General features: G+C 38.5%; 1 protein-coding gene across 1 annotated transcript; it reads right to left on the reverse strand.

The window, feature by feature from the left end:
* Positions 1–375: 375 nt before the first annotated feature.
* LOC132175032 (ABC transporter C family member 10) lies at positions 376–17,381 on the reverse strand. Its single transcript, XM_059586831.2, has 11 exons — positions 15,314–17,381; positions 14,520–14,840; positions 14,349–14,435; positions 13,430–14,017; positions 13,185–13,349; positions 12,466–12,760; positions 11,162–11,376; positions 10,002–10,307; positions 1,258–1,321; positions 939–1,178; positions 376–695 (listed from the first exon to the last, which is right to left on the reverse strand). The coding sequence occupies exons 1-11, from the start codon at positions 17,369–17,371 to the stop codon at positions 586–588; spliced, it is 4,449 nt and encodes a 1,482-aa protein (XP_059442814.2). The 5' UTR covers positions 17,372–17,381; the 3' UTR covers positions 376–585.
* Between the last annotated feature and the right edge of the window lie 3,146 nt (positions 17,382–20,527).

Here is a 20,527-nt window from a genome sequence, read left to right on the forward strand (position 1 = left end):
ATTGAAGTGTGCACGCATAACCTTGTTAGATAAGCCCTTTTTTATTTGTTAAAGTGAAAGCATTCACGTTGCATCTATCACTCCTTCGTGAAATGTTTGTTTATATTTTTTGCAGTTTGTTTTAGTGTTCACATAATCTTCGGTAAGTATTATTTTTTAAAAAATATATGAGAGACCACTTAGATAAGTTTTTTTTTTCAACTTTTTTAGAAGACAATATCTAAGTAAGACTAAAAAAACACAAAAACAAAAAAGACCATAACATCATCATCTTTGGGACACCAATCCCCCTAACCTGTTCTTTCTTTTTTCCTTTTCCAGGTTCTCTTTTTTCCTTCTATTTGTCCTATTTGCTCAGAAAAAAACAAATGCTACTAATTGTAAAAGGCTTCCCACTATCTATTTTTATAATAAAAATAGTAATCACAACAATAATGACAATCATGATTACGATAAGGCTTGAATCAAGCTTAATTATCTCCAACTACGTCATGCTAGACAATCATTGAGGGGACTGAACACACCCTTATTTATTTATTTAATTTTAATAATATTGAGTTGTTACATCGAGTAGCAATCTTGGGATCAAATGGTGGCATTTGAAGAACGAGACCAGTACTCCTTGACAAGCTGCCCAAAGAGCGAGGCACCATTGTTCATCAGCTTTGATGGCTCATCATACTCCACTATTTTTCCTGTCAATATAAAATAACAAATATGTCACTGCTTGCATTATAGATAAGATGGAATAGTGGCTCTGTTTCTGCCTTTTGCTTTCTTCTTTCAAGACAAAAATCATTAAAAAATACCTTTAATAAAAATAATAATAAAAATAAAAATAACTGGTACGTTAGAACAATTTTTTAAACAAAAACATAAAAATAAAAATAAAAAAAACAACCTCAAACAGAGAGCCAGCATAGGGATAGAGTACTGACCATCACTCATAGCAAGAACCTTAGAACAGTCCATGACAGTTGGAATCCGGTGGGCAACAGTTATGACTGTGCAGGTTAAGAATTCTGTCCGCAAAGTATTCTGGATGATGGAGTCTGTTGAATTATCAATGGAGGCAGTGGCCTCATCAAGCACTAGAATCTGGCTTCTCTTGAGCAATGCACGCCCCAAACAAAACAATTGTCTCTGCCCCAAGCTCCAGTTTGATCCATCTTCCATTACTGCAATTCATATGATTATTATTGCTTGTGATTTTCTAAACCAATTGGGTAATCATCACCTGCATACACAAGTTATTACCTAAGCAATTCAAGCCTTCCTCTTTTTCACAGATTGTCTCTCGAAGCTGACATTTTTCTAGAACCTGTGACACGTTCATAAATGTTGACATGGTATGTGAATTAGTAATACATCTCGTTTCTATATGAAAGATAATCAAATCATCAAAAAAAAAAAAAAAAAAAAAAACCAATTTCAAGATCTTTTTCGTTTGGAAACTATACACCATCATGGCCGTTAATTCGACTCACATGGTAAATCACATTCAATAAGACTATCTTTAGTAAGTGTTTTTATTTTAACTACTCAAAATACAACCCTTTTTTTTTTCTTTTTTTTTTTTCACTACACACTTCAAACAAACATCTATTTTAACCATTTACTCTAATTAAATATTTTTTCAGTATTATTTTATTGTTGTATTTATTCCTTTTGATTTTTTCAATGTGAGACACACGCTCACACGTCCCAAGACACTTGATTACATTTGTTTTATGGTTAAATGACTTATACTATCAAAGTGGAAGATTGTTGTATTTATTCCTTTTGTGTGGATTAGCATATTCATTTGTTTAGTTGTAAGGCCATAATTAATGGGATGAGCCAAATTTTATAGACACATGAAAAAGTCATTTACTCTCACCCTATATATAAGTGAAGTTAGTCTATTAAACTTCATTAGGTAATGTGAAAATTAGGATTGAGAGTAATAGTCTCTTTTTTTTTTTGATAAAAGCTTGGTTTCTCATTAATTCAAATCAGGAGGCACTGATCCAATACGATCCGCCTCTAAAATTTCACAAATACACTCAGGAGCAACAGAGCCCCACTCATGATCCATGGTTTCTGACGTCGCCAGACTAGCTAATGTGTGGGCCGCCCAATTGATCTTGCGTGGGATATAGACCATCTCCCAGCCCGGCATTCCCAGCAATGAGAGTTTTATATCTGCCACCAGGTGACCTCTAATGCTGTCATCAGTTTCCGTGTCATTCACAGCGTCTACCAGCACCTTGGCATCACTCTCCAGCTTCAGGTTTTGGAAACCCCGATCTTGGCACAATTTAATAGCCATTAAAGCAGCCAGTGCTTCTGCGGATGTGGGATCCAACAGACCCGGGTGGGTCAAACTCTTAGCAGCCACCATGCGCCCCTGAAAGTCGCGAATGAGAGCCCCCAGTCCTATACGTCCGTGCCTCCTATCAACTCCAGCATCCCAATTAACTTTGTACCACCCGTTTGGGGGAGGCATCCATTTGGGTGTATTACTCGAGTCAGAGGAAGAACTCTTCTGAGCCGTCGTTTGCCGGGAGGCAAAATCTGCCGACGCTTGAACTGCGTGCTGTAAAACAGAGTTTGGGTGAACAAAAGATCCTCCATGCACATACTCGTTCCGTCGATGCCATATCCCGCGAGCTATTCCCACAAACTGCTGGATTTCCGCATCACTGCATTTCCGGATCATGTCATTAACAACCTGGGTAAACTCTGGACCTTCATAAACACTTTTCTGGAATTTTATATTTCCAGCTCCCCAAACATCCCTCGCCGACGGACATTGCCACAAAATGTGGAAAGTCGTCTCAGGCTCAAGATCGCATATGGGACACATTGGTGAGGAAATAATTTTACGGCGGCAAAGATTGTCCCGGGTGGGGAGAATCTCAAGACAAGCCCGCCATAAAAAAAGCTTCGCCGCATTGGGGACTTGAAGCTTCCACATTGATCTCCAGAATCCTTCAGAGTTTGCCCGAGAAGACCCTTCCTCCTTGGATCCCATTTCACGCTCTTTTTGGAGATGATAGGCACTTCTCACCGAAAAAATCCCATTAGCTGTACCACGCCAGATCAGTTTGTCTTCCTGGTTCGTATGGCTTATTGGTATTGAACGGATTATGGCTATTTCCTCCCTGGTAAAGAGTCTCTCCAAGAGAGCATGATTCCACCAACGCGTCTCCCCTTCTATAAGAGTACTGACTGTAGCTTGAGGATCCAACAACCTTGGGGGTGAATGCACCTTAAAGGTAGATGGAATGGGGAGCCATCTATCTTCCCAAATCCGTACTAATTGGCCATTCCCGATTCTCCAAAATAGCCCCTCCCGAACTAAATCACACGAACTTTGAATACTCCTCCATGCAAATGATGGGTTGTGTCCTAACGGAGCTTCTAAGATTGAACACCCAGGGTGATATTTGGCTGTTATGATACGTGATAGTAAACTGTCGGGCCTCTTCCACATTCTCCAAATTTGCTTAGCCAGAAGAGCCTTGTTAAAACAATGCAAATCTCGAAAGCCCATACCTCCCGCAACCTTTGATTTGCCCATTTTTTCCCAGCTCATCCAATGGATCCTTTTCTCCTTCTCTTTGTGTCCCCAAAAAAACCTCATCATCAAAGAATTGATCTCCGAACATAATGATTTTGGGAGCATAAAAATGCTCATACAATATGTTGGGATGGCTTGGATCACTGCTTTCAATAATATCTCCTTCCCAGCTTGAGAAAGGAATTTTAGCTTCCAGTCTTGAAGCCGTTTCCATACTTTCTCTTTTAGGTTCTTGAAAGCTGTCATTCGAGAACGACCCACTAAAGCTGGTAAGCCCAGATATTTATCAAAGCGCTGTGTAGGAGGGATTCCTGCAACACCCTGAATCAATTCCTTAACCACATTAGATGTATTGCGGCTAAAAAAGATCCCCGTTTTGTTGGTATTCATTTTTTGTCCGGACGCCAACTCGTACTGGTGCAAAATAAAATATAGATGATTCCATTGGGAGAGAGAAGCCCTGCAAAAAAGAAGGCTGTCATCCGCAAAGAAGAGGTGGCTAATAACCGGGCCGTTTTTTGATGTTGGGACCCCTGTCAAAAGTCCCTCCCTTCGGGCCTGGTATAGCATAGAGCTAAGAGCCTCTGCACATAGGAGAAAAAGGTACGGGGATATGGGGTCTCCTTGGCGAATACCCCTAGTCGGGGTAATCAACCCACATGGTGATCCATTAACAATTACTGAATATCGCACCGATCTGACACACATCATAATTAAAGAAATCCACCTTTCATCAAAACCCATCCTCCTCATAACGGCCTCCAAAAATCGCCATTCCACTCGATCATATGCCTTACTCATGTCAAGTTTAACAGCCATGAAACCTTTCTTACCACACATTCGAGAATGCATCGTATGTAGGGTTTCATAAGCCACCAAGACATTATCCGAGATAAGGCGGCCCGGAATAAAGGCACTTTGTGACTGGTCAATAATATTTGGCAAAATCTTTTTGAGTCTGTTTGCAAGAACTTTGGCTATAATCTTATACAAAACATTGCATAAGCTTATAGGCCTAAATTCCGAAACGCTCGTTGGATTTTTCCGTTTAGGAATCAGTGCTATATGAGTCATATTCAAATCACAGGGCATCTCACCAAAATGAAGGATTTCAAGAATAACCTTGCATACCTCATCTCCCATGGTGCTCCAATTTTTTTGAAAAAAGCAAGCATTCAAGCCGTCTGGACCCGGTGCTTTGAGGGGGGACATCTGGAAAAGTGCTGTTTTGATTTCAGCTGCTGTAAAATTCTGTGTAAGTTCCATATTCATTTCTGCAGACACTCGGCCCATGAGATGATGAGTACACGGATGAACATCCCCAAGCTGTCCCTGGGTGAAGAGTGTAGTGAAATACTGCACAAAAGCCCTTTCCACCTCCACTGGTGTATTCCAAATCAGCCCATTATCATCCGTAATTGACCCCACATAACCTCTCCTGCGTTTAGAGTTGACACAAGCGTGGTAATACTTAGTATTACGGTCGCCATATTTTAGCCAGTCCTCCCGTGCCCGTTGTTTCCACCACAGTTCTTCCTTGTCTAACATAATCTGCAGTTTCAGTTGGAGCTGTTTCGCTTCTGTAGCAGCCCCCAATTCGTCCTTCTCCTGTAGCCTCACTAGCTGTTTTTTCAGCCTTGTAATTTGGGCCTGCATGCTTTCATTCTGGGTACTCTTCCAATGAAGGAGCTTCGCCACACATCCCTTCAACTTGTCATTTAAAGCATCCCACTTCTTATCATGTGTGCTGGGCCGGGTCCATGCATTCTGGAGGATTTCCTGGCATTCTTCGTCCAAAGCCCAACATGCTTCAAACCTGAAACGTGGACTCTGTCGAGCTGGCTCAAAATTTCGGACCATTTGTAATAAAAGTGGAGCGTGATCAGAGCAAATTGTTGCCTCCACAGTGATCATTGCATCCGGGTACAAAGTCCGCCAAGCCTGGTTTGCTAAGCCACGGTCCAATCTCTCCTTGACTAGCTCCAAGCCATCTTGACAATTACTCCAAGTAAATTTGGGTCCATTATACCCCAAATCGTTCAATTCACACTCCTCAAGGGTTTGTTGAAAAGCTTGCATTAGACCCCATTGGCGCACATTGCCACCCCATTTTTCCGACATTGTTAACACCTCGTTGAAATCTCCAATACACATCCACGGTTTGGGGTCTAAACTAGCTAAATGTTTCAACAAAGCCCATGCTTCATGTCGCTTATTTGCCTCCGGGTGGCCATAAAAGCCAGTAAACTTCCAATCCAGATCAAGAGTGTGGCTGTGAATTTTAGCATTTATATGTCGTCGGCTAAAATTTTGGATTTCAACTCCGCTCTCCGACTCCCATAGCAAGGCCAAACCTCCACTTTTACCCATACAATCCACGACAAACATATTATCGAACCCCAATTTCATCCGGACACTCTCCATTTTATTATGGCGTAACTTGGTTTCCATAAGAAAAACCAAGTTGGGTTTCTTTTCCTTCACCAAGCGACGAAGGACATGAACTGTGCGAGGGTTCCCAAGCCCTCGACAGTTCCAGCTAAGAACGATCATTGCGGTCGGCGGGGCTGTAAAACAGCCTCCGCCATTCCCGAACCATTTTCGACTAAATTACTATCAACCCATTGGCAAGTCTTCTTTGTGTTTACCTCCTCCTTCTCTTCCCCCCCTTGTCCTCTTTTTTTCCGGCTCCCCGATACAATAGGAAGTATCTCATTCTGCTCGTCTTCTCTATTTTTCCTCTTCAAAGGTATCACCATCTCCCTTTGATCTCCATTAAATTTTTCCTTCAGCTTCGCAATCCCCCCCTGGCTTTCACTCATGGTTTTTTCCACGTCTGCAAGTATCAAGCCTGTGTAAGTTCCCCGTGGGCTAGAATGATCGCCTCCCAGGCCCTTATGCATAGAACTTGGGCTCTTCCCTATTTCATTGAATCCAATGGGCCAAACACCCAAAGGTGACAGCTGGTCCTTCCCTTTTGTAGATTTTCCAGCCTTCATAAAATCTTTCTCTTCTTGTGCTGCGTCTTTACTCTTGTGGGTCCGCATATCATTTTTAAAATTCAAAGATTTCTTCTCTCCATTAATATCTCCAGCTTGTCGTTCCTTAGAAAGAACATCCTCCACATGGCAATCCCTGATATTCTTCCCCTGATGCACGCCCGACCCCTCGCTTTTTCCATTTCGGGAGACAAATCTCTGGCTTTCCCGAAATACTTTTCTCCTATCCTCTCCTTCGCCGGCATCCGAATTCTCAGTTTTCCGACCAAAACCTGGTCTGGTTTCCCGGTCAGCAGTTCGCCCAGGCCGCTCCTCCTGTGCAGTCCTCGCTTGCCCTCTGGTTGGAATGTTTCGCCCGAAAACTCTATCCGTTTTCCTCGTCGGAGATGGAGCTCTCAGCCACGGCCCATATCGTGGAATGGTTTCCTGGTTACGCAGCTCACTTTTGTTCGAGCAACCCGTTTTCCCATGGCAAATTACACCACAATGAAAACAGAATATTGGAAGTCGTTCGTACTGGAAAGTTATCCAAACCGGTTTCCCCTGGATATTCAATTTTCGTCCCCGCAAAAGTGGTTTGGTTAAATCTAGACGAATTTTAACTCGTAAAGATTCTCCCCAGCCCATTCCATTTGCCTCCGTGTCCACCGCTTCCACCGTACCTACTGAATCGCCGATCTTCCGTCCAATGTCATTGCCCATACATGCCAGTGGGAGATTTACCATTCGAACCCAGAAAGCCGCTTTGTCAAAAGTGTAGTCTGATGGTTGTGCAAGTCCATCAAAATCCTCGACCAAAAAGAGACTGCCTTCGAAGACCCAAGGTCTTCCCCCCAATACCCGTTCCTTATCCCTTGCTTCAGAGAATTCGATCAAAAACATATTCTCCCCAAGAACTTTGAAGAAAAGATCTTCAGCAGGTTTCCACCACCTTATTAGAGTTTTTCGGATGGTTTCTTTGCTCACCACGTGGTCCACCATTAGTTTCCCAATAACACATGATTTCCCCAAAGAAACCCCTGTTGATAAATCTTCATCTTGAATATCAATTTCCACGCCATCTTCCTCTTCCGTCAACGACAGGTTTCCCCAAGGTTTGGCCAAGTTGTCTGCCATTTGAGCCAGGTTGTCTGCCATTTGAGGTGAGAACAAAGAGCGATGCGAGAACTATTCCTTTCACAGTCCCAAAGGTCTGGAAAAACTATTTCTTCTCCACTAGTTAGAACTACAGAGAAAACCACAAGATTCAGAAAACTGGCGTATTCCCCGCCCTGCAAAATTTCGATTCCTCCCCAATGGCCTTGACGAACAATGGGTAGCGCCACCTCAAAGGCTACACCTCCCAATTGTTCCCATTAGTTTCTTCGAAATCGGAATTTTCATCGGCCGGCCGGCGGTTTTAGCTTGGCTTGACTCTAGAGTAATAGTCTCTCTACACATACAAAACACAGTTTTCTTCCATATATTGGGCATCTACAAGAGATTCGTGTGGCAAATATTAAAAGCATGTCCAGAGAATATTAAAGATGTGTCATTGTTAGATTTTATTTATACATGTTATGGAAAAATAACGGATCTATTATGGAAATATTTTAACATTTTAATCATTTCTTTTTCTTTCCCAATCAAAAGAGAGAGAAAATAGTAAAAAAATAGAAAAAAAGAGAAAGTATAATAAAATATTACTTAAAAATTATTACATTAAACTTTCAAATATTTATTGTAGCAATTGTTGAAAAAAGTTCTATTTTACAAGGACTGTCGGAGCAAGAAAATAAGGCATATATGGGCTTTGTTTGGTAAACAACAAGCTCTTTACAATGCACTATTTATGATTGGTGAGGAAAAAAATGAGTGTAATAATTAGTATAGAAAAGTAAAAAAGTTGTATTGAAAAGTGAAAATGTTTTGTTTTGTAATAATTTTTTTTTTTAAATAGTTATAAGAGTAAATAATGTAATATAAAAAGTAAGAATATTTTAATATTAATTTAAAAAAAAAAATGAGATGCTCTAAGAAAAATAGAGATGATCTAAGAAAAATTGCACCTCATTTGATATCAATGCTACTATATTCGACGAGTAGCATTTCCCATAAAAAGGTGGAACTCTTGGTACCCCAGACATTCTTTTGGATAATGACTTGTGTTTCACAAGTCATGGTGGGCCCTTTTATTTATTAGTTACTGTTTTGTCTCTTTAAGTTACTTTGTGGTGAAGTTTTTTACTTTACTGCACAGTGAAGCATTCTTGGCCGACTATCTCTTATTGTAGGTAAGCCTTAGCCTCTATATATATTGAAGACTTAAAATTCTGATGGTTAGTTGAGAGGGCAGTAGCTCCATTTTGGGAGAAAATGTGAGCTTCGCAGCAGCTCCGTGTGGAATTAGAGAGAAAATAAGAGTGCTACAAGTTCTTAGAGAACTAAGAAAAAATTTAGGGGTAATTACCTTTTCTTCCATAAACTACAACACATTTTCACGTTGCTTTCATGAGCTAGCAACCCTACTGCTCAACCCCTACGAACTACCATTTTGTGTTCAAAACCCTCTTTCGTCAGTCAAAGGCGTTAACTCATACGGTTAAAGTGACAATGCATTGTACTTTATGGGTACAAAATGACAATGTGTCGTAGTTCATGGAGGCAAAGTGACAATGAATTGTAGTTCATGGGAACAAAGTGATGGGTAGATCGTCTGAGTTAACGCCTTTGACTGACGAAATTAAGGGGGGTTTTGGGCACAAAATGGTAGTTCGTGGCGGCTGGGTAATAGGGATGGTAGTTCATGGAGGCAAAGTGAAAATGTGTTGTAGCTTATGGGGGAAAAGGTAATTACCCTAAAAATTTATCTTTTGTATTTAATTCCCTTGTGTGTTTGTGAGCTTGAGTGTATTGGGGCTTTTGGGTTTGAAGGGTTTTATTTGTACTACTCTTTGTACTCCATCATTTTGTTAGTGAATTTATCCTAGTTCACTTCCACCAGTTGATGTAGGCTTGTGAAGCCGAACCACTTAAACCTTAGTATCTTGTGTAACTGATTGTTATTTTCTATTATGCTATTTTTTTGCTTCATTAGTGATCCTAGAATTATTTTATCTCAACACATTCTTTGATGTATCTCACGTTCTTTATTTAGGTTTTTTCATAAAACTTTTATCGATTTAAGCATCAGAGTATCCTCAATCCTCCTGGAGACCGGCGGACTTCCGATGACTCTAGTCGTCCAAAAATATACTTCAACACTTCAAATATTGAATTCGGTCGTTAGAAAGTGTTATAGATAACAGATTGTCAAGATTCAAGAAAATGCTCATCGTATTTACGTTATACTCCAAAAAGATTAGTCAAAATTATATAATTTAGTCTCATCTAATAAGGAATTAATGTTCAGATTTCAATCAATTCTTATAACAAAAACAGGGGAACAAAAGCCATACCTCCCATATCTCTTGATCAGTATGCTCTGACAAGGGGTCTAGATTGTATCTGACAGACCCACTGAAGAGTGTTGGATCTTGTGGTATGATTCCTAAACGTGATCTTAGATCATGAAGCCCAATTGAAGAAATGTCAACATCATCTATAATGATCCTTCCCTCTGTTGGCTCCACCAGACGAAACAAAGCACTAATAAGAGTTGTTTTTCCACTGCCAGTCCGCCCAACAATCCCAATTTTCTGCCCTCCTTCGAATATGCAACTTATCCCCTGAAGAACTAATGGAGCATTGGGCCGATACCTTACCTGGTTCATCACATGTTATTGAATATATACATTTCCATAGTTCTAAGCATGTGGATGTACATAGCAAAATGCTACACGAACTTGCTCGTTTATAATGTTTGGTGCTTATTTTCTAATGTGGCAGTGGCAATAAGAGAGTAAGCAGATGGAATTAAAAAACGTTGCAATGGAAAGCTGGCAGGGCATCTGCCACATTAAGGAATAAGCATTTGAAAGTGCATGAGAAAGAGTTCGTGTAGCATTACTCATACTATTTTCTTTTGGGTTGATTTCTTTCATCTAAGCATGTGGATCAGTGGATGTACAGAGTAATACTTTTCTTATTTTGGAAAACTTCCTTAATTGCCTCCATCGATGAGTAACTAGTTTTGCAATGTTGACCTTGAATTATTAAAAGTGTGTATTCTAATTTTCAGACCCTTTTAATTTCACCTCTCAATTAGAATTTTTCGTTAAATCCTAATGGAAGATATCAAAATAACCAAAATACTCCCATTTTTAAAAATACTTCTTTAATAAAAGTGAACATTTTCTGACCCACGAGTTTGGTCACGGCAAAGCCGTGGTTTTGATTTATTTATTTTTTATATGTTAATTTACAGTTTTTTTAATTTATTATTTTAAATTAAGGGTAAATTTGTATTTTATAAATCTTATAGGGTTATAATAAATATTTCACTTGTTAACCGTTTGAGTTAACACAAAATGGTAGGGATGAAAATTAAAAGGGCTAAACAAGGAAATACACACACTGCAACTTCTAATAATTCGAGGTCAACATTTCAAAATCATTGACATATCAATGGAGATAAGAGAAGTTTCCCATGTTTTCGGGCGATTTCGTTCTTGTTTACCTTTAAATCACATATCTTCACTTCACCAACAATAGGCCAATTCTGCATGGGCCGGTGACCTTCAATTACTTGAGCAGCTTCACTAGGAATATGCATGTATTGTTCAAGCCTTTCTACAGAAGTAATGAGATTTTCTACCAAGCACCAGGTTTGAACAGCATAAACGACATTTACATTTAATGAAAGACCATATGAAAGTGCCATCCCAATAAACCCTGACATCATATTTTGAAAACAAAAAAATGTTGGTTAGAGAATATACTGCAGATGGCTAATGTTCTTCAAACCTTTCTTCAGTATCAGTTATATATAGCATGCTAAATAACATTCTTGAACTACCTATCCATGAGTTGCTTTGGCTGAAGAAGCTCAAAGATGTCAGGAATCCTAGAAATGTCCCCAAATGATGATAATATGGAGCTTCAGTTAAGATAGGTTAAACATGAACAGGGAAGAATGTTTATGTCATAAGTTGTTGGTTAATGCAAGTCAAAGATCACAAAATGCAAAGAGTAGGATAACCCTTACTTGTTAGTTCTAAGAAACACATATGTTCAATGTGCAGAGTAGAGAACGAGATAACCAAAATATGCAGAAGCACCAAAACTTATAAGATATAGGATAACCCTCTCAAACTTATATCTAAATTGCAATGCTTCCAAAACTTTTAAAAAATCCCAATGTCCCTCCAAACTACCAAGTTTTTTCACTTAACCCCATTTGTTAGTTTTTGTTAAATCTGACAGAAAATGGGTCACGGGCAATACACGTGACACAAAATAATCGTACTGCATTAGATTTTTTTTTGTTTGTTTTTAATTCAAGGGCATAATTATATTTTCACACAGATGATAGGGGACATAATAGATATTTTAAGTCACGTGAAGCGTATGCCATCCAAGTTATCAGAAAACCTACCGGTGGGGTAATTTGAGTGGGCCAATTGTAACTTTTTAAAATTTGGAGGACGTTTGTAATTTGAGTGTAAGTTTGAGGGTGTAAGTGTAATTTTTCCTAAAAGGAAAATATACAGAAATATTAGAGAGAGAAAAAAGACAAAAATAATTGAAATGGTTCGGTGTTAAAGGCATACGTCCACGGTAGAAAATGCTCAATAAGACAACATTTTGATTCTATTTACTTGAAGATATTGAACTACAAGGGAATGTATTAGGTGAAGTGTGCCAAATAAGGGCATGTGGTATGCAAGACAAGACAGTGATGTGTAAAGCAAATATTACATTTACTATTAGAATAAATTATTATTAGAATAGCATTTAGTTAAGGAAACTGATATTACTAACCAGAGGCAGAAGCTCCAAGCCCAAGCAAAGTCATGGCAAGTGCTGAGAATGAGAGAACAATTGCACACAGAATTTCCAGGCGTTGGATCAACCAGGCATTTGCTGAAAAACAATGGAAGAATGGTCTGGCGTTTCTGTCAATAAGGTTCAAGTACTTTAAGAAGAACTGCTCTTCCTCCCCAAAAGCTCTAATTGTCATGGCTCCAGCGATGGATTCAGCAAGGTGGCTTGCAATTAAAGACTTGGTTGTGCCGTCTGTTCGCATTAACTCTTTTGCAGAAGCAAAGTAGTATCTCTATACATCCAAACAAAAACAAGAACTCTGTTTATTTCTTGAGAAGGCTGGATAAGTATGAGAAACCAGAAAGCGTAGGAGGTAGCTTCCTAGCTAACATGATATAGTGAGAGTTTGTACATCTATTTTGCAGCCATTTCATTATTGTCATGCAAGATGTCAAAATAGCTGTAAGATGCATGCCCTTTCAATAAGGGTGGTAATTTGTGTTTGTGTCTCGGGTTCTAATCATGTTGAAACATGGGAATAAGATTATATAGATCAACCATAATCCGACATATTTAATTAATTGAGTTAGACCCCTCAACCCTAACTTACTAATTTTGTGTTGGGTTCATGTCGAGTTCATAGGTCGTGTCAAAAATTGCCAATCCAACTTTCAATCCCTTATAAAAATGTCTGTTGTTGTTGGTGTATGTATTACCTGCAAGAGTGCAGTCAGGTAAACCATGGGAACGATGACAAACAAGGCTGGCCAGGTTAAGGTAGCTAATATTCCATAGCCAGAGTATGCAACCATAAATGAGCCAACTGCAGTACTCAATTTGAAAGCCACATCAAGGTCAACAGCACTCAAATCAGATGAAACCTGTAAAAGTAAAACCTTAGTGTAAGACCAAATGAGTTCTTCTAAAGCATAGATATAAGTTCTAGTTTTGAAACTCTTACCCTGCTGAGAATTCTTCCCAGAGGAGTTGAATCATAAAAGGACATTGGCGCGCGGATAAGAGAGGTCATAAGTGTGGAAAAAATTAAGTTTGAAGCACCATAGCCTACAAGAACTAGGAAAAAGGATCTAATAAGCAAAATGAGTACTAGGATACACCCAATGATAGAGAAAACTGCGAGCAGTTTTACTCTAGTTACATGAGAATCCTGGATGTGAGCAGCCAACCAGTAGTTTTGTATAATTTGACCAACTATGAATATGGCATGACATATCATTGTCCAGGAGAAGTATAAAAAGCCTTTGTTATGGTTCAGATATTGTATGTAAGGCTTGAAGCCAGTGTCTCCTATTTCTCTTTCTTCCTGCTGAATCAATTGATCTCCTGAAGATGATATTAACTGCTTCTCACTGTAATTTCTCTGGATCTCACTTTTCGAGGTTTTAGATTTTTCAGAAGAAGCATAGTTGGCTTGTCTATCAGAACCAACACTGTCATTGTGTGCATTGACAAGATTTTGAAATTCTTGACTGGAAGCCAGCAACTGATCATATGTAGAAGCCCTTAGGATTTTCCCTTCAGTCATAAACTGCCAACAAAACCAATAAATATATAAGAGTGCGTTTGACATTGTGATTTCACGTATCAAATGTGCGTCTTTAAACCAAATTACAAAAACTATATCATTTGAAAGTGCCTTTTTTTAAATCGCATGCTATTTCAAATTACGAGGGGGATGCGTTTTTAAGATTTCAAAGACAAAATTGTGAATTCTTTACCAAACGGTTAACTGCATTTTTAAAAATCATGTTTCCAAATCGTTAAGTTTAAATCACTCATTTTGGAATCAGAAAACCAAACGAACCCTAAATCAAAGAAAGAGATTTGAGAAAGCAGCATATTTTCACTGATATACCCACCAAAACAGAATCAAATGCAGGAAGGAAGTCCACTTGATGAGTCACCAACAAGACTGTCTTCCTAGATAGACCTTCCATGACATATTCCTGGCCACAAGGCATATTATATGAGCTTTGTCTCTCAACAAAACAAAAACAAATACAAGTAGTTGCCTAAGAACAAATTATTACATTAAATAGATTGGTTGCTGTATGTGCATCAACTGCACTGAATGGATCATCCAAGAGATATACATCTGCATCCTGATAGAGTGCACGTGCAAGTTGAACCCGCTGCTTTTGTCCACCGCTCAGAGTAACACCTCTTTCTCCTATTTCTGTGAGATCTCCAAATGGAAGCATCTCGAGGTCCTTTATTAGGGAACATCTTCTAAGAACATCTTTGTATCTAAGCGCATCCATGGGAGACCCAAATAGAATGTTTTCTCGTATAGACCCTGTCTGGATCCAACATGTCTGAGAAACATATGCTTTCTTTCCATAAACATTAACCTGAAAATGTCGACCCAGAAGCTTTATCAACACTTGAACTTAGATATATAATTGAAGCATAAAATTCAGCGGGCAAACAATGTATCTTCCACAAATTTAGTAGGGGGGAAACTAAAGAAATGAAAGCAAAATATCATATTCTTCTTCGAAATATGCTTCCTAAGTCAACCCCAAGCGGTTGGCCCTAATGGTAAGTCACTTGGCCCTCTCATAAAGCACCAGGTCTAAGTTTGGACCCCTATTGAGTGTAAACAATTCTTAGGGCCACGCTCGCACACGAAAGCCCGAGTTTATCCTACTCGTGTGGAGAGGGTGCTTTGTATGGTGTCCCCGGGATCTAGTTGGGGCGAAGCCCTGAATACCCGAGTTATCAAAAAATATGCCTCCTAAGTCTCAACAAAAACTTAACATATACAAGGCTGAAATTGAGAGTTTATGCTACTTCATGGACAAGGAATGAAATGATTACTTACTATGCCTTTGACGTTTGGCACCTCTCCAAGAATTGCAGCTAAAAGGGTTGATTTACCTGATCCAACCTCTCCACAAATAGCTACCTTTTCTCCTGGTTTCACCACCAAATTTATGTTTCTTAGTGTGCCATTTGAAGAATTAGTCTCCCACGATATTTCAGTGTCACTGATATATATGGACTGATCAAGCTCCTTCCCTTTGCACACTGGACTTGTATTTCTGTTCTCTAACTCTGGTGCCATCAGAAACTTTTCAATCCGAGCTAACGAAACATTTGCTTCAATGAAAATTCCAGCAACATCGGGGATCATCCTAATAGGCTCCTGAACAATACGCAGACTTCCTAGGAACATGAATACATTACTAGTAGTGAGTGGAATTCCAAGGAAGTAGCAAGACCAAAAGGTGACTGCCGACACTAAAATGGTAGACGACCAAAACAATATCAGCTGGAACCCCTTTTGTGATGAAACTGATAGTATCCACTTGGATTCTTCTTTCCTTAACACTTGTATGACATTATCAAAATGTTTCTCCCAAGCATACAACTTCAAGACCTTCATATTTGCAAGAGCTTCTGCAATGGCCTTCAGCCTCTTATCTCGTGATCCCATGAGCTTTGTCTGATATTTATACTGCAATTTGGCTAATGGAGAACTTGCAAGCACCGTCAGTATGATTGCAAGTAAAGCTGCAACAGTTGCTAGCCCCACAGAATGGTAGACAATCACTAATGCAAGACACAGCTGAAGGCATGTTGACCAAATCTGATGAAACCAACATGGGAATTCCCCTATTCTATTGGCATCTACAGTGACATAGTTCATTATCATACCAGGAGAATGAGTCACCTTAGCAGCATTTGAGAGTCTTAGTTGTTTCTGATAAATAGCTGCAGACAGGAAGGATCTTACTTGCAGCCCAATCAATCTGGTTCTAAAGAACCATTGTCTCTCGGAGAATGATTCCAAACACTTTGCCAGGAAGAGCCCTCCAGCAAGTGCATAACCCTCATATCTAAAAGCTTCTTCACCTTCAGCAACCTCAATGAATGCTTTAAGAAACATTGGACCAGAGGATACTGTGAGGACCTTGATCAATGCAAATAACCCAGAAATTATAATCTCTTTTTTCTGGCAGGAAAAAAGTACAGACAACATTGAAGGGGATTCACATGTTCCTTTTTGTTTTCGTTTGTTTACTTGCTCCTTAAACATTAAGTAGCATGTTTGTGCACAGTCTGCCTGCCGCAACTGTGGAATGACATTTTCCTCAAGAATTTTCTTCTTCCCCTGCTTCATTAATGGATTCATCCACCAAAATGACATAGTACTAAGAAATCCAGCTTTGGCAAAAGGTGTGACATTTTCATTAGAATACTCTTCACATGTGGCATAATTGGCTTTTTCACCTTGCAAAGGTGCATATGAAGCCACTTGACTCAAGTCTGTTTCAGTTTCCACATACGTCTGTGCCTGCAAAATACAGAAGAGCAACAGGAATGCTCCCGGAAAGGATAATATTTCCAGTACCATCTCAATAGATGATGTTTTGTTCGCAATAATGGTCCAAATAGATGAAAAGCAGAGGAAACCTGCAAAGAAGAAGATGACAGTTGAACAAAGCTTCGCAGTTGTTATGTGTCGGAGGTGTAGATTGCCAATAAGTAATGTAAAATCCAGCAGCAACCATGTGAACCCTTGGGATAGCATTACTAGCCATCCATGCAATGGTAAAATGGTTCTCTTTGCCTTTTGTTGCTCATAACATATCCAAATCCCGGATCCCAAGTAAGCCAAAGCAAGACCACCATTAAAAATGGCTGAGCAAATTACAACTGGAGGGAAGTGATCAAACTGTGAGTGTGCTATAATTTTCCTTGAGATGAAGATAGATATGAGAATGAGCAGAAGCAGGAAATCAAAAGACATGACCAAACAACTGTTGATGCATGTATTTGGGTCGATTATGGATAGAAAACCATAGTTGCATCTCTTCGCAACTTCACTTGAACACTCAGAATTCCCACAGAACACTCTCCAGAAACTGTTTGCCATGGCTAATCTCTGCAAGCTGCAAACTCAAAAGAGTACCAGTATTGCAGGACTTAAATGTCTCAAACCAATGTCTCTTTGAACACATTATTAAACTCAAAAGTTTAAGCGGATAGGAAGAGGTTAATTTAATAATTTAATCATTACTTTAATACTCCCCCTCATGTGTGGACTCAAACTCCCTTTTAATATGTGAGGCCCAACACATAGAATATTTAATTTAAATGGGAGTGATTTGATGGAGATTCCAAGACCTTTGACTCTGATATCATGTTAAACTGCCACTTGTCTCATATAAACAAACAGAATTAGAACCAATGATAGAGCCAACAATTCATTTTTGAGGGGCTGGACTCAAATGTAACAATAAATTTTTCTATTCACTTATACTATGTTGCTTGTTGGGGAGATAAATGGTTTGCGAGCTTTTACCCATAGTACATTAATATCCATATTTGAACACTACTCTAGCGCTAAAGCCTAAGTTAATAAGCTTAAGTTCACTTATTGGCACATCGCCTCCTCCGACTCTAGTGTTTATTTCTCATACAATAATGTTGTAACCAAGCGATGCGATGCAAGCAAAACTATCACTTTATCTTCTTCTTCAATCTTCATTCCAAAGTTTAACAACTGTGAATTTAACATGTTAAACTCGTTGAGGTGCTCGAGCATATCTATATTTCTCCATCTATAAACCATATAGTTGCATCTCCACATAAAGCTTATTCATCAAATTCTTCGCCATATACATACGCTTTAATTTCTATCAAGTTGACTTCATCTCTTGACGGATCATTGTACACTCATATGTAGCTTTTAAAACCACCATTGAATATGAGATGAATCTTTATTGGAATTTGATCCAATTGTAGTTTTAAAACCCACCTACGGGTGTGAGAAAATGGGTGTAAAGAAGAGTGAGAGTAAGAGTAGTATTACTCCTTATAAAAAATTATTTTTATTAAAGATGAAAAAATTGTTAATAATTTCTATGTCCAAATGCCACTTTTGTGGAAATATTGGTTAAATAAATAGTGTGCTAGATGGTAGGAAAAAAACCCAAAAAAAAAAAACCAAAAAACAAAAAAAGTGTGCTACGTACATCATTGAACTCTTTTGTTCCTTATACATAATTGTTGTGGTAGAAGGCATATCTTTAGTGTCAAAAAGTGAAAAAAGCTGAAGCTTTGTGTGGCTCATTAACCTTTTTGTTTTTTTTTTTTCTGCTGCAACAAAAGAGGGAGGGCTTTTTAATGGAAAAGATGCAACATCAATTCGTAGGCCACCGCCAGCAGCAGCGATCCAATATCCCTTGCCACCCAAGATTGGTGGATAGCATCCACCGTTGTAGATATTTTTTCCACCATCTGCTTCCTCTTCTTTAAGTGTTAGAAAACTTCACAAAAGTGCTAATTTCTGTTTAGAGTATATTTGAAGAGATTAGCTAACTTTAAGAAGGATCTGATGAGATTGAATCACCATAAATTAAGAGATTTAATTAAGAATATATTTCAGATATAAGCGTTTTGTATTGAAAACTTATTAAGGAATAAAAGCAAAAATGCAAAATATAGTCGTTTGGACTTTATCGATGTAGATCATAGATCGAACCACATAAAATCTTTGTGTTTTATTTTATTTTATTTCAAAGCCCATTTCAATCCAGAGTTGACTCTCATATCTACTCATAGTTAGCCCATTTTTGTACGGACTTTGTAGTAATGTTTAAAACTCATGCCAATTTAAATCCCTTTGTCAGCTTTCTTTCTTGGCCCATAGGTGGCATTGTTTTAAAGATTCTCGACCTATTGTTGTTAAAGGTCCAACTCCCTCTGCTGCCAATCGTTGTCAACTTATTTCAAACTTAAGATTCCAAGATCTTCCACCTTGAGTTTGAGGGAGATGTTAGAATATATTTGAAGGACCATGCTATTCGTTTATATTTTTTCCATTTGATTGTGTTTTCTTTCAATTTCTGCGTCCATCATAAACCATTTTAGCTGCATTCTCATTTTCACTTCCCCTCCTACTTTTCCCATGCGTAGTGGAAGGCCCTCTAACTCTTTTAACTTGTTCCTCATGTTTTTTCTTTCTTTCTTTCTTTTATTGTTATGTCACTTTCTAATTATTATATGTGGAGTTGGACCACCATTATGTCAGCAGCTTTGCAGTTGGTGGGGACAAAACAAAAGCTCGAGCACTTTATAGATATCAAGTTTTCCCATCTATCATTACATGTTCTTAACATGTTATGCTTAATTACAGACCATTACTCATGAGGGCTACCATGGTTTGCCTCATATACACAAAAATATTGGAAATAAACAAACACTAGAGAATTATAATATTGGAAACAACTATTTTTTAATGTTATAGTTACTGTTAAATTATCACTTGTCCCAAAAGCTTAAGCTGATAGGAATAGGTAAATTAATGTTTGAAAAATTGATAATTAATTGGCAACCAATTTCTCACTAAACCTTTATCCGAAAGACAAGTTTAGAAAGAAAACACACGAGAACACATACCAATCACACACGTACACAAAGAGTTTACGTGGTTCGGCAATATGCCTATGTTCACGGGACGTGATCCGGTTTCCTTCTTTACTATTGAGAAATATTGAGTACAATGGTACAAGCCTGAACCGCTTAAGTTTAATTTAATCCCTTGTACACCCCACTCAACTGTCCCTCTCAAATACGCAATAAAAAAAAAACTCTCTACACTTTGTAAATGCCACAAAGTGCTCTCACCAATTTGAATTTTCCGGATGATCTCAACCAAGGACTACATGTCCTTTTATATAGGCTTAATCACGAAAAATGGGAGAACAATTTTAATCCAATTGCTGGGAAAACGAAACCATCATGAATACAGAGTCTTTTCCATAATGAAGATAAATATTGCGGCCCACATGTTTACACACATGTTTTCTCCAAAAATCCAATTCCAAGTTGTTTTTGGACTCCTTTTAAAACTAACATTATCCTCTTATAGATAAAATAGGACTTGAGCCCACCAACTTGAATATTGATATTTTCGCAATTATCTTCACGACAATTTGAGCCATTATCAACAATTAACACATTCTAAGATTGTTAAAAAATTGGGTTTTTGTATTGAGTATTTTGAAAGGTTGTATTGAATGGTTAT

The sequence above is a fragment of the Corylus avellana genome, chromosome 3 (assembly GCF_965113065.1).
Source record: "Corylus avellana chromosome 3, dhCorAvel1.hap1.2, whole genome shotgun sequence".
NCBI classification, from domain to species: Eukaryota; Viridiplantae; Streptophyta; class Magnoliopsida; order Fagales; family Betulaceae; genus Corylus; species Corylus avellana.

Coding starts and splice junctions, on each gene's coding strand:
- LOC132175032 (XM_059586831.2), bottom strand. CDS start 17,371: ATGGCAAACAGTTTCTGGAGAGTGTTCTGTGGGAATTCTGAGTGTTCA. Junction 12,761..13,184: donor ACCTGACTGCACTCTTGCAG/GTAATACATACA, acceptor TTGGATGTATAG/AGATACTACTTTGCTTCTGC. Junction 10,308..11,161: donor TGAAGATATGTGATTTAAAG/GTAAACAAGAAC, acceptor GTGATGAACCAG/GTAAGGTATCGGCCCAATGC.